At 48.1% G+C, this 12,226-nt stretch overlaps 1 protein-coding gene across 1 annotated transcript; it reads right to left on the bottom strand.

The window, feature by feature from the left end:
* Positions 1-626: 626 nt before the first annotated feature.
* LOC310837171 (lysophospholipid acyltransferase LPCAT4-like) lies at positions 627-9,786 on the bottom strand (the record flags this gene model as incomplete). Its single annotated transcript, XM_083757324.1, has 11 exons — positions 627-776; positions 1,874-2,015; positions 2,900-3,025; positions 3,802-3,884; positions 4,583-4,637; positions 4,772-4,806; positions 5,292-5,350; positions 6,640-6,700; positions 6,799-6,911; positions 9,272-9,492; positions 9,608-9,786. Coding segments are annotated over 11 exons (1,224 nt in total), but the record flags the coding sequence as incomplete, so codon positions are not given.
* Between the last annotated feature and the right edge of the window lie 2,440 nt (positions 9,787-12,226).

Below are 12,226 nucleotides of genomic sequence, written 5' to 3'. Positions count from 1 at the left end.
CGCTCGGATTAAAGGTAAAGGTACCCCTAACCATTAGGTCCAGTCGTGGATGACTTGGGGTTGCGGTGCTCATCTCGCTCTATAGGCCGAGGGAGCCGGTGTTTGTCTGCAGACAGCTTCCGGGTCATGTGACCAGCATGACTAAGCCGCTTCTGGTGAAACCAGAGCAGCACACGGAAATGCCATTTACCTTCCTGCTGGAGTGGTACCTATTTATCTACTTCACGTGCTTTTGAACTGCTAGGTTGGCAGAAGCTGGCACCGAACTGGAGCTCACCCCGTTGCAGGGATTTGAACCGCCGACCTTCTGATCGGCAAGCCCTAGGCTCTGTGGTTTAGACCACAGAAGCACGCAGCCATGACGTCCATCACTTGGATTAACCCCTTTCTAAACTCACAATCTCACTTGTGCTTCACGTAGACAGAAGTCCTATAGGGACCACCCTAGAACTCCCCTCCCTGAATGCTTCTCCCCAACCAAGATGCTGAGAAAAATGGCTGGGGGAGTGGAATGCAGGGGGGAAGCAACAAGCCAGAAGGGCTAGGCATCACCCCATACCCTCTAGCCAGTGCCATCCAACTCATTGTTTAGATGTTTAGCAAAGAACTGGGTTTCTCTGTCTCCATCAAATCACTAGCTTGACTTTCTCTCCATCGAACTCAACCACAATGGTTACCTTAAAAGCACGAAACGTCAGTTCTTGTGGGTTGTGCTCTCCTTCCAATGCCTCTAGGGCTAGGGCCACTTCCCGGGAGTCCATGTTGCCATCGGCATCCTGGGAAGAGATATAAGAAGGAGAGGACTAAATGCATTGCACACTGAACCAGATGTTCTCTTGGCTCAACTTTAACCTCAAAAAGTAGCGACAAATTGGACAGGGGGCTGGATAACCTTAAAATCACCTTTTTTTGTGAAGCTGTTCACAGCCATAGCTCACCCCTGTTTCATTGTTATTTCCCCCATTCTGTTTCCCATAAGATTTTGGCTATGTGCAGGCAAAACAAAGGGCAAGTTAGGCCTACGTAGCTAAGACAATGGCGGCTTTCCCCATGCAGATCACAGTGGCCAATCTTAGCCAATCAGGGAGCACATTAACAGTGATTTAGACTTTTTGCAGCCATTTTCACAAAGCATCTCCCCTTGTTTCAGGATATTCATTGAATACCACATCTTTCCATGTCCTTTCTATTTTGGAAAGGCAGTGTGGTGCAGTGGTTAGAGCGTCAGACTAGGACTAGGACCTGGGAGGCCAGGGTTCAAATCCCCACTTGGCCATGAAGCTGAAGCTGGGCCAGTCATGGCCTCTCAGCCTAATCTACCTCACAGGGCTGTTGTGGGGATTAGATTAGGAGGGGGAGAACCACTTTGATCTCCATGGAGAAAAAGTGGGATATAAATGCAAAGAGTAAAACGCATCATTATTATTTATTAAATTTCTATGCCGCCCTTCATCCAAAGATCACAGGCTGGTTTACAATATTAAAACAAAAAAATAAATACCATAGTAACAAACAAAAAACAATAACCCCAACACGTTTACAGTGGTACCTTGGGTTACAGACACTTCAGGCTACAGACTCTGCTAACCCAGAAATAGTACCTCGGGTTAAGAACTTTGCTTCAGGATAAGAACAGAAATCGTGTGGCGGTGGTGGGAGGCCCCATTAGCTAAAGTGGTACCTCAGGTTAAGAACAGTTTCAGGTTAAGAACGGAAATCCAGAACGAATTAAGTTCTTAACCAGAGGTACCACTGTACTTGCTACATTTGCATACCGCCGTGCTGCCAAAACCCTCAAGGACATTTCGGGTTTAAAACACTGACTTGCGATTGCACAAACCGCTTCTGTGCTTTCCCTCCTGCTCCCACTTACCTGCTGGAAATAGGTGCAGAGCCCTTCGACATCCTCAGGGCAGGCCAGCCCCAGCCAATGAGCCAGCTCCTTCGGCCCTAGCTGCCCTGATGCACCAGCAGGCAAGGAATCCAGCTGGCTCTTGACTCCCCCTGTTGGGCACCTGCAGGAAGGGGGGGAACCAATAAGGAAAGCAAGGTTTTCACATTTACCGTAACAAGTACAGTCATACCTCATGTTACATTTGATTCAGGTTGAGCGTTTTCAGGTTGCGTCCCACGGCAACCCGGAAGTACCGGAAAGGGTTACTTTCGTGTTTTGCCGCTTGTGCATGTACAGAGGCGCAAAATGACGCCACGTGCATGTGCAGAAGCGGCGAATCGTGACCCACGCAGGCACAGACACGGGTTGCGTGCCTTTCAGGTTGCAAACGGGCCTCCGGAACGGATCCCGTTCGCAACCAGAGGTACCACTGTACCCTTCTTTTGGATTTCCCCACATGCTTCACTCAGCCATAGATGATGAGGGGACATGTCTGCCCATCGCAAGAGGAGACCGAAGGGAAACTTAGCTGCCGTCAGAAAATGGCAACGTGGCATCCTGGGCACCACCGCTGCTTCGACCATCATGCTGTGGCTGGCCCCGATGTGGGACCCTCTCATGCACTCTTGAACTAGTGGCTTTCTACTGCCAGTGACGCACGCCCCTTGCTCCGCGGCAGAACATCTGCTTTGCACATAGAAGGTTCTGGGTTCAATTCCCAGCATCTGCAGACAGGGCTGGGAGAGACTGGGGAGCTGCTGCCAGTCTACAACACTGAGCTAGATGGACCAAGAGTTTGATATGAGACATCTTCCTTTGCTTCCTGTGTGTTCCCAGCCCCTCCGCCCTCTTTTTTTAGAGAACAGACTCACCTAGACCAGGTTCAGAGTGGCTTCCCGGGATCTCAAGCCAAGATCTCTCCCAGCCCCTACTTCCTGATCCTTCTAACTGGGGATGCTTGGAGCTGAACCTTCAACCTTCCTGCACACAAATGCGGCCTCTCACCTGGCCTTCCGAAGCGCTTTGCCCAACTCCCAGATGCGTGGTTCCAGGGCCACTCTCAAGCGCCCCACAACGGTGACTGGAAGGTTGCCCACAAACTCGCAATCTGTAGCTGGGATTCCCAGGGCTCTGGCCAAAAAAAAGGGAGAAGGGGCAAGAGGCAAAGAAAAGGAGAGGGGGGGGAAAGGTCTAAGTAGCAAATTGAGGCCTCGCCTGATAAGAGGAGGGGTTTCCCATCAACTTGCGTCAAGGGCCAATGCTACAGTCACACTTCCTGCCCACAAACATCCTGATCGTCTCCCCCAGACATTAACCACCAGGGACTTGAATCAGCTGCTTAAGGGTGATGGGGTTTTTCCTGCTAGCAGAAAAGCCTCTCTCTTTCTCTTTATTTTACCTGCTACTTCTTCTTGTTCTGACTACAGCTACCACGTTCCCCATTTCCCTCAGGTTTAAATGCTCACAGTCCCTGCGGCTGCTTCTGACAGCTTTCAAGCAGCAGAAGTTTCCACACTGTAATAAAGTGGAATGGATGACTTTGGATTGTGTCCATGCAATCTGTGGGGCTGTAGTGGAGGGGAGTGCCCTTGATTTGGGGCCTGGGTCTAGTTTTTTCGCCTCATCTCTTCCACACAGTCACTGCCTCTCCTCATTTCTGGGCCTCTTTGGTATCTGTGCCACCCACAGAAAGCACATCGCTTCCCCTCAAAGATTCCTGGCAACTGTAATTCCAAAGATTTATGGGAACTGTTAAGGGTGCTAGGAATTGTTGAAGGGTCAACTTCACTTCCCAGAATTCTTTGAGGGGAAGCAAGAACTTTAAACAGGATTCTGCACCATGCCCAGCCTACCAAAGTCCCTCACTCCCCCCAAACTATGAAGACCTGCTCCCTCTTCATACTTACTTGGCCATCACTTTCTGGACATTGTTAGCGTACAGTGTGGGGTTCACAGCCTCCTCAGCGCTGGGCTGATAAACTGGGAGGAACTGAAAATTACAGGAAGAATTATGAGCCCAATCGGGGAGAGATGGCTTGCTGTGGGTCTGATATGCGATTAAGAATTGTGATGGTCCACGAAACCTCCTGGGAAGGAAAAAAACCCCACAGCTTTCCCCCTACTTTCTTTCCCCACTCTGCTAGGACTTCCCACCCCCATTTTTCCAGTAGGAGAGAAATTTCAGTGAGCCTTTACTTAGGAGTGAGCTCCACTGAAAAGTGGGCCTTGTCTCTGAGTAAACATCCTTATGATTGCTCTGTACATTGCATGCCACCCCTGCTGCTAAATAGTGCGTTCTATGCAGTTAAAGTAGTAAAATGAGTTCACCTTTGGCAAATGAGTATTGCATATATTTCAATTCCCCTCTAAAGTTCCACCCTGTTTTCCTTAGAAAAAAAAACAGCAGCAAAACATTTCTCCCTCTCTACGGCTTCAAATTTTCCAGAAATTCCCATAATTGCATATGATAAAAAGAGTTCTACCATGTTAGTGGTGGGGATGAGGGGTGTTGAAAAACTACTCCCTTCAAAAAGTGGAGTGGGTAGCTAACTGAATCTGAATTTATGGATTCTGACTCTGAATCCTAAAGTGTTTGGGCAATCTGGGACTTTGCATTAGGAAGCGTGGCACAGTAGGGGGCGCTGCAGTGCAAAAAGGAAAGGAAAGGAAAAAGAGACATTTCCTTACCTCTACTTCCACTGTTGTGCAGGGCTGAGATGCTGTTAACCAGATGACTTTTAACCTGAAAGGACAAAAATGGAAGGTGACGCTTGGCTACAAACCAAGCCCCCATCAGCCTGCAGAACAAGCACACCCCAACCCACACACCAGTGCACACAGTGTTCCAGATTTGATGCCCCCATGTCAATTACTCACACTCCAGGTCCTCTCCATGCCCATGTCGTCGAATCCTATAAAGAAAAGAAGCACTTTTAAAATAATATTTAGGGAGGTTTGTCATGGCATCGAACTCAGGTGCACAGCTGTACGCATGTGCGGAGGAACTGAAATACAGCCTCTTCAGCTGCCTCACCATCAGTACCTTTAGGAACATTAGCAATGGAACGATGCAAAGCCAAAACACGGGGTCTATATAGCTTAGCACCAACTTACAGCAGTTCTCCAGGGTGTCAGACAGGGAATATTTCCTAGCCCTACCTGGAGATGTCAGGGATGGAAGCTCTTTAATGTTTGATGTTTGATCATGTTGTTAATATTCTGTTGGGAGCCACCCAGAGTGGCTGGGGAAACCCAGCCAGATGGGCAGGGTATAAATAAATAATAATAATAATAATAATAATAATAATAATAATAATAATAATTATTATTATTATTATTATTATTATTGCCAACCAGATGTTCTGCCCACCCTTCCCTAATGTTCTTGTAGACTCACCAGAGAGTTTGGGTATCGGATGAGGACCGGCTGGATGGGGACACCAGATATGAAGGCACCTGAGGATGAAGAACACACACCCTCAAGACTTGCTCTTGTGTCCTTCGTTTCATTCTTTTCAAGTCACTTTTAATTTGTATACCGCCTTTTTGTATTGCTATACACAAGGCGGTTTTGCGAGCTGAAGAAACAGCAAAATAGATAGCAAAGGCCACACACCTAATAGCAATCTGACCCAATACTGTAAAAATATATATAATAAAAACGTAACTTACAAATAAACAACTTATATCAATTAAAGCAATATTAAATAATCCATTGGAATATAACAGTAAACAGAAAACTTAAATGTCTGCAATTTAAGTTATTATTTACACTTAACACTTAAATGTCTGCAAATTAAATTATTATTTACACCTACACAGTTTACATTTAAGATTACAGTCGTAGCTTGGATTTGAAATGCCTTGGCTCCCAAACAAATCGGCTCCCAAACAATTGAAACCCGGAAATGAGTGTTCCAGTTTTCAAATGATTTTTGGAAGCTGAACATCTGGCGTGGCTTCCGCAGCTTCTGACTGGCTGCAGGATCTTCCTGTAGCCTTTTCAGAAGCTGCGCTTTGGTTTCCGAACGTTTTGGAAGTTGAACTTGCAAGGTACGACTGTACAATAAAGAACTGCTAAACTGCCAAGAAAACTCCATGGACAAAAAGCTTGACCAAACTGCAGGAGGAAGTAGAAGACAGGAGTGCTCTGGTCCATGGGTCACGAAGAGTCGGACATGACTCAACGACTAAACAACAACAAACTATAATCAATTAAAATAAAAGCAAGTCATCCTATGGGTGGCTGAAGGTAAACCCAGGCTGTGCCCCCATTTTTGCTGGATTGTCTGCCCAGGTGGCACTGTGGGTTAAACCACAGAACCTAGGACTTGCCGATCAGAAGGTCGGCGGTTCGAATCCCTGTGATGGGGTGAGCTCTCATTGCTCGGTCCCTGCTCCTGCCCACCTAGCAGTTTGAAAGCACGTCAAAGTGCAAGTAGATAAATAGGTACCGCTCCAGCGGGAAGGTAAATGATGTTTCTGTGCGCTGCTCTGGTTCGCCAGAAGCAGCTTAGTCATGCTGCCCACATGACCCAGAAGCTGTACGCCAGCTCCCTCAGCCAAGAAAGCGAGATGAGCGCCGCAACCCCAGAGTCGGCCACAACTGGACCTAATGGTCAGGGGTCCCTTTACCTTTACCTGCCCAGCATGAATGAGAGGAGTAGAGTTCCTACCACAGCTAAAATGCCCTGCACCCACTTCTGTCCACAGGCTCATCTGCCCAACTCCCCACAGGCTCTTACCTGGTTTAAACTTCAGTAAGGCTTTCTTGTTTGAGCAGGTTCCCTCTGGGAAAAAAAGTACCTGCAAACAAGAGAAGGGGAAATAAAGCAGATTATCTTACTCAGGGACCCAAACCGGTAACTCAGGAATGCAAACTGCAGCTCCTGTAAAAACCTTACTTGCGGCCATTTCCCCTGGGAAGTTGCCCGTTTCTTCACTTCCTCCACTACCTTCTTGCGAGAAGCCGGATCGTGCCGTGAGACCAGGATGGCCTGGTTAAACCTCAGCAGGGCTAGTGGGGGTGGAAGAGAAAGAGAAATGGGATTTGGAAGAGAGGGGTGGACTTAGGGGCATCCCTGGGTCGTCGCCAGACACCTCAATCCTGGTAATTGGCCTAAGGAAGCTTTCCCTAAATCTGAAATCGCTGTGGCGATCTGAACGAGTGTTTCATACGAAGAGCCCAGCTGGATCAGACCAAAGGCCCATCTAGCAGAGCTTCCCAGCTTCCCCAGAAGTCTTGTTTTATTTTAATCAACTTATTTAAGATCTCTGGCCCACCCTTAGCCACTGGGTCCCATGGGAGGTCATGGTGACACAGTGATATATTTATTCTTTAAAAGCAAAACAATGTATTAAAAACACACACAATAAAACAAACTTGTTCCAACCTGAATAGTGTAGATTCAACAAAAGAAGCACATCCCAGTACAGTGGTACCTTGGTTCCCAAACGGCTTGGCTCCCAAACAGATCAGCTCCCGAATGCCGCAAACCCAGAAATGAGTGTTCCGGTTTGCAAACTTTTTTGGGGGGGAGCCGAATGTCCAATGCGGCTTCCGATTGAGTGCAGGAAGCTCCTGCAGCCAATCGGAAGCCGTGTCTTGATTTCTGAACGGTTCCAGGAGTCGAACGGACTCCCGGAATGGATTAAGTTTGACAACCAAGGTACCACTGTAAATACTTTACTGTCGAAGTAATCTTCAAGTTACAAGGCAGGAGATTCCGACTAAACATCGGGAAGAACTTTTCTGACAGGCAGAGCTGTTTAACAATGGAACGGTCTCCCTCGGAGGTTGGTGGACTCTCCAGGTCGCCATTTCCCATGCTTCTGGCAGTGGCAGAACTGCCAAGAGAGCTGTCTATTATAAGAACATCAGGAGGGCCTCCTGGATTAGGCCAATGGTATTCATAAGCACTGCTGCCTCTGACTGTGGAGGCAGAGCACAGCCATTGAATTGGTCTCCAATTTCTCCATGAATTGGTCCAATCCTCTTTTTCAAGCCTCCCAGGTTAGTGGCACGCAGTGTGGTCTCAACACCTTAGAGAGTCTCATGGAGGTGGTCCCATCGAAAGCCCACCAGCGAGGCAGCAAAGGGACGTCCACCGCCCACCATTGTTTCTCAGCCCCTTGGTTATTATTATACGGTGCTTTACTGACACAGACATTACGAGGCATTCTTTATTTCCCAAGCACCTTTCCCTCCTAAGCCACCCGGTCTGCTGAAATTAAAGTCTTTGCCATCAAAGCTTTGACACGAACTTGGAGTTATCCAACAGTAAAAACCACCCCCTTGCCAACCCCCCTCCCCAAACCCTGAAAAAGTTGAGATTTGGGGAGAATCAGATGAGTATACAAAACTGTCTTAAAGAGAGCGCCACACAAATTGTCACAGGGAAGCCACATGCATTCATTCACGTATCTGTTGTGTTTACATTTAAAGACCTTTCTTTGGACACTTCCCTGAACAGGAAATGGATTGGGAAGACCAACCTTCCTCGCCTCACCTGAATATGCTTTGTAATTTGAAGCACTTCCCCCCACCCCAAAATCCCAGGAATGAGACTGGAAGCTAGCCGGACTGAGGAGAAATTTCTTCAGTAGGAATGACACGGGGCAGGGCAGCACATGGGGTTTGTTCCTGCTAACCCCTGCACATTATTTCATGAAAAAAAGAGGCTCAGCCCATCCTGGGGAATAAAATGCCAGGATATGAGAGAGGCAGTATGGGTGTAGCATTTACAATGTTGACCTAGGTATGGGAAGACCTGGGCCCCATTTGGAACAGTATCGTGCCACTTTAAACAGCCATTATGTTCCCCAAGGAATCCTGGGAAATGTAGTTTACCAAGTGTTAACAGACACCCCCCCATTCCCCTCACAAAATGGTATAACAATCAAGCACTCTTCCTAGAACACTTTAGAAATCACAGCTCTGTGAGGAGAATTGGGGCCTCCTAACAACTCTCTGCAGGGGTGCCAACTTGAATAAAATATGGGGTGGGGAGAAGCCAGCCTCATCCCACATAACTGATCACATGACACGGCACACACATGCCATTTGAATGGCAACCTTGAGGCGGGCGGCCTCCTCAAATATTTTATTGGGGTGTGGGCAAAGGGACCTCGGTCCCTAGCAGTTTGCGCCTATGACTCTCAGCATCCTTAACAAACTACAGCTACCAGAATTCTTTGCGGGAAAGTCGTGGCTATCGAAAGTGGCATAGTACAGCTTCAAATGTTTAGTTCAGATGGGGTCCTCGTTTCAGAGGCATCGCTCCGAGAGGGCTGCAGAGCAACCTCTTCCTGCCTTGCAAGGCCGCCCATTCCCTTCCCTCCCCACAGCCCTGGTTCTGTTGTGCTGGAGTCACTCACCTCCAATGACGGGCACATGGAGATTCTCGGTGCGAGAGACCACCTTAGGTAGGTCGCAGGGCAGCAAGATGATGGGGTCAAAGAAGGTTGAGTGAGGGGCTGCCACCAGGATGGGCGCTTCCAGCCGTGAAGCCCTTTGACCCCGGACCCGTATCCTCATGAAGCCCAGCAAGAAGAACATCAGGCGGCTCAGGAAGTAGACAGAACCGTGAGAAACTGTGCTGAAAAGGGGGGAGAAATGGGGAGGCGGGAAACAAAAGGAAGGGGCATTAGGAGAGCCGAGCACAGCAGGGTCCAAAGGCCCAGGCAACCCACGGAGCGGGGCCCACTACTTACTTTCTCCAGCCGGAAAAGGGTTCCTGGAGGGTCTCCTCCGGCAATCCCACCACCTGGAGCAGCGCAAAGGGCCAGATGAGGAACAGGACCACGAAGGCCAGCGCGACACGGATCGGGGCCAGCACAGCTCCCAGCACATAGAACTGCAAAGAGGCAAAGTCAGAGGGAGACACGTCATAAGAAGGCAGCCCAGGTCAAGTCCCTTGTGTCGGGCTGTTTTTAGGAGAATATAAGAAAATCGTAAGACCGGAGGGAGCACCAAGAGGTCCTAAAGACCAGCCTCAGGTCAGCCTTTCTCCCTGCATGAGGAACCCGCCTCAGGGATAGCCATCACCTTAAGTCTGGGACAAAGATAGGGTGGGTGTGGGGGTGTAATATTAATATGCTTATTAAATCTATTATTTAGATCTCTCCAGATTTAAAATTGTAAAATGGAATAATTATTGGGGGTGGCGGCTTTGCTCTGTTGCTTTTTGATTACATACATTAAAAAGATGATAATATACAACATTGTGAAATACACTTGAAAAAGTAAACAAAACAAAAAAAAAGGAATTAGAAACTGCAAAAACCCTCTGGGATGTAGAGGGTGCTAAAAGCAAACTGCAGAAGACACCCCCAAAAGACTTCTGAATTTATTTTACTCAAGAATTTCAATGCCACATTTTGAAACAAGGCATTTCCCCAAGAGGGCTCTCAGTTATTTTTATTTATAATCGTTTCCACACCGCTTAATATTTTAAAAATCTGTTTAAATACAACATAAAACAAGTCAATTGTATAGTAACACTGAGATACCAAAAAGGAAAAAGGAAGGCAGCATTATAACAACAGGAATTCAGTAACAACAGAGTCAAATCTTGTGGGTCGAGCGAAAGCCTGGGCAAAAAGATACAGTGGTACCTCTAGTTGCAGACTTAATCCATTTTGCGGTGCCGTTTGCACCCCGAAAAGTCCGCAACTAGAGTGCCTCTTCTGTGCATGTGCGCAGCGCGATCGAGCGCTTTTGCGCATGCACAAAGCGCAGATCACTTCTGTGCATGCGTGAAGTGCACAGTTCGCTTATGCACATGTGGCGAACCCGAAAGTAAACACTTCTGGGTTTGCCGCATTCGTAAGCTGAAAGTCCGTAACAAGAGCGGAACGCAACTAGAGGTACCACTGTACATCTTTACAAGACAGCTGAAGCAGGGGAACTGGTGGATGATGTTTAGCCTGGAAGAAAGCTGAACCATGAGCCCAGGATCAGTCGACATGCGAAGCCAAACCATGGCTTAGAGCAGTGCAATGGAGGGAGAAACAAAGTAGCTACAATCTCCTCTCCAGGAACCTGCTAGCTCACACTAAACTACGGTTCGGCTTTGCATTACAAACAACTTGGGCCTTACAATGGCAAGTGGCTGACCCAGCTAGCTGATACCAGAGGAGCTCCCAGCCAAGGGGCAGGAGGCAGGCAGGCAGGTTCAAACCGGTGCCAGTGTTGGTGGGCAGCTGCCAGGGCGCTTGGCTCCTAGCAGCCACCCAAGGGTGCTGGGTGCTGCCGCCAGCCCAGCTCAGGCACCTGACCTCTCATTAACAAAACCATCCTTGTTTCACTTTGTGAGCCATAGGAAATTATTTCTAATAATATCTCATGCTCCGACTTGCAGGCAGGCTGTGCGGTTGGCATCGAGTTAGGCTAATCACGTGTACTCTGCAGGGACCACCAGCCCTGATTTGCACGGATTACAGCCCCGGCAAAACGGTGGCATCTGCCAGGGCACATGTTAGATTTATTCAGTGTCCTGATGGTGAGCCATACTGCCAGCCCGGCTTTTTTCATCTGTCCCTTTGGAACCCGGTAATGACTGGATTTCAATCCTTCCTCCTCTTTGGCCTGATTCCGTGCTTGCTGACAAAAGGACAATCCACAGAGCCTCGTGAAAACTGTCTGTCTGAGCGAGCGATTCCACATTTTGCGAACAGAGAAGCTGAATTCTGAAATCCGGTCTTAGTTATTCAATTTAAGAAGAGTTTCCAGGATATTTCCTTAGCGTAAAAATGTATTCTACATCTGCTTTCTCAACCTGCCCTCCTGCTACCAGTTTGTGAGATACGTGCTCAGCCACACACTCCAAAGTGTTTCTCTGAAGTCTTAAGGTCGGGAGACTTATTTCTGTTTAACAAAACAGCAACAAAACTTAAGGCAGAGATTCCCAAGATGTTGAATTTGCTATGCACAACAACAAATTCCACACTTCAGGGGCACAATCATGGAACTAATGATTAGTGTGTTGGTGCAGTGGCGTAGCGTGGGGGGTGCAGGGGGGCTGGCTGCACCGGGCGCAACATCTGGGGTTTAGGGTTAGGGGGCGCAAATCCACGGGTTAGGGGGCGCAAATTACTTGCCTTGCCCCGGGTGCTGACAACCCACGCTACGCCACTGTGTTGGTGTTGTGTGTGTGTGTGTGTGTGTGAGAGAGAGAGAGAGAGAGAGAGAGAGTGTGTGTGTGTGTGTGTGAGAGAGAGAGAGAGAGAGAGAGAGAGTCTGTAGAGTCCCTAGTGATTGTTGTAATGCTATAAAATAACACTGCAAAACTGGATTTAGAATTTCTGTAAGAACTCCAGAGTTCAGTGTAG

The sequence above is a fragment of the Podarcis gaigeae genome (assembly GCF_964106915.1).
Source record: "Podarcis gaigeae genome assembly, contig: HAP1_SCAFFOLD_243, whole genome shotgun sequence".
NCBI lineage: Eukaryota > Metazoa > Chordata > Lepidosauria > Squamata > Lacertidae > Podarcis > Podarcis gaigeae.
The sequence above is the reverse complement of the archived record's forward strand: the minus strand, read 5'-3'. Positions and strand labels throughout refer to the sequence as shown.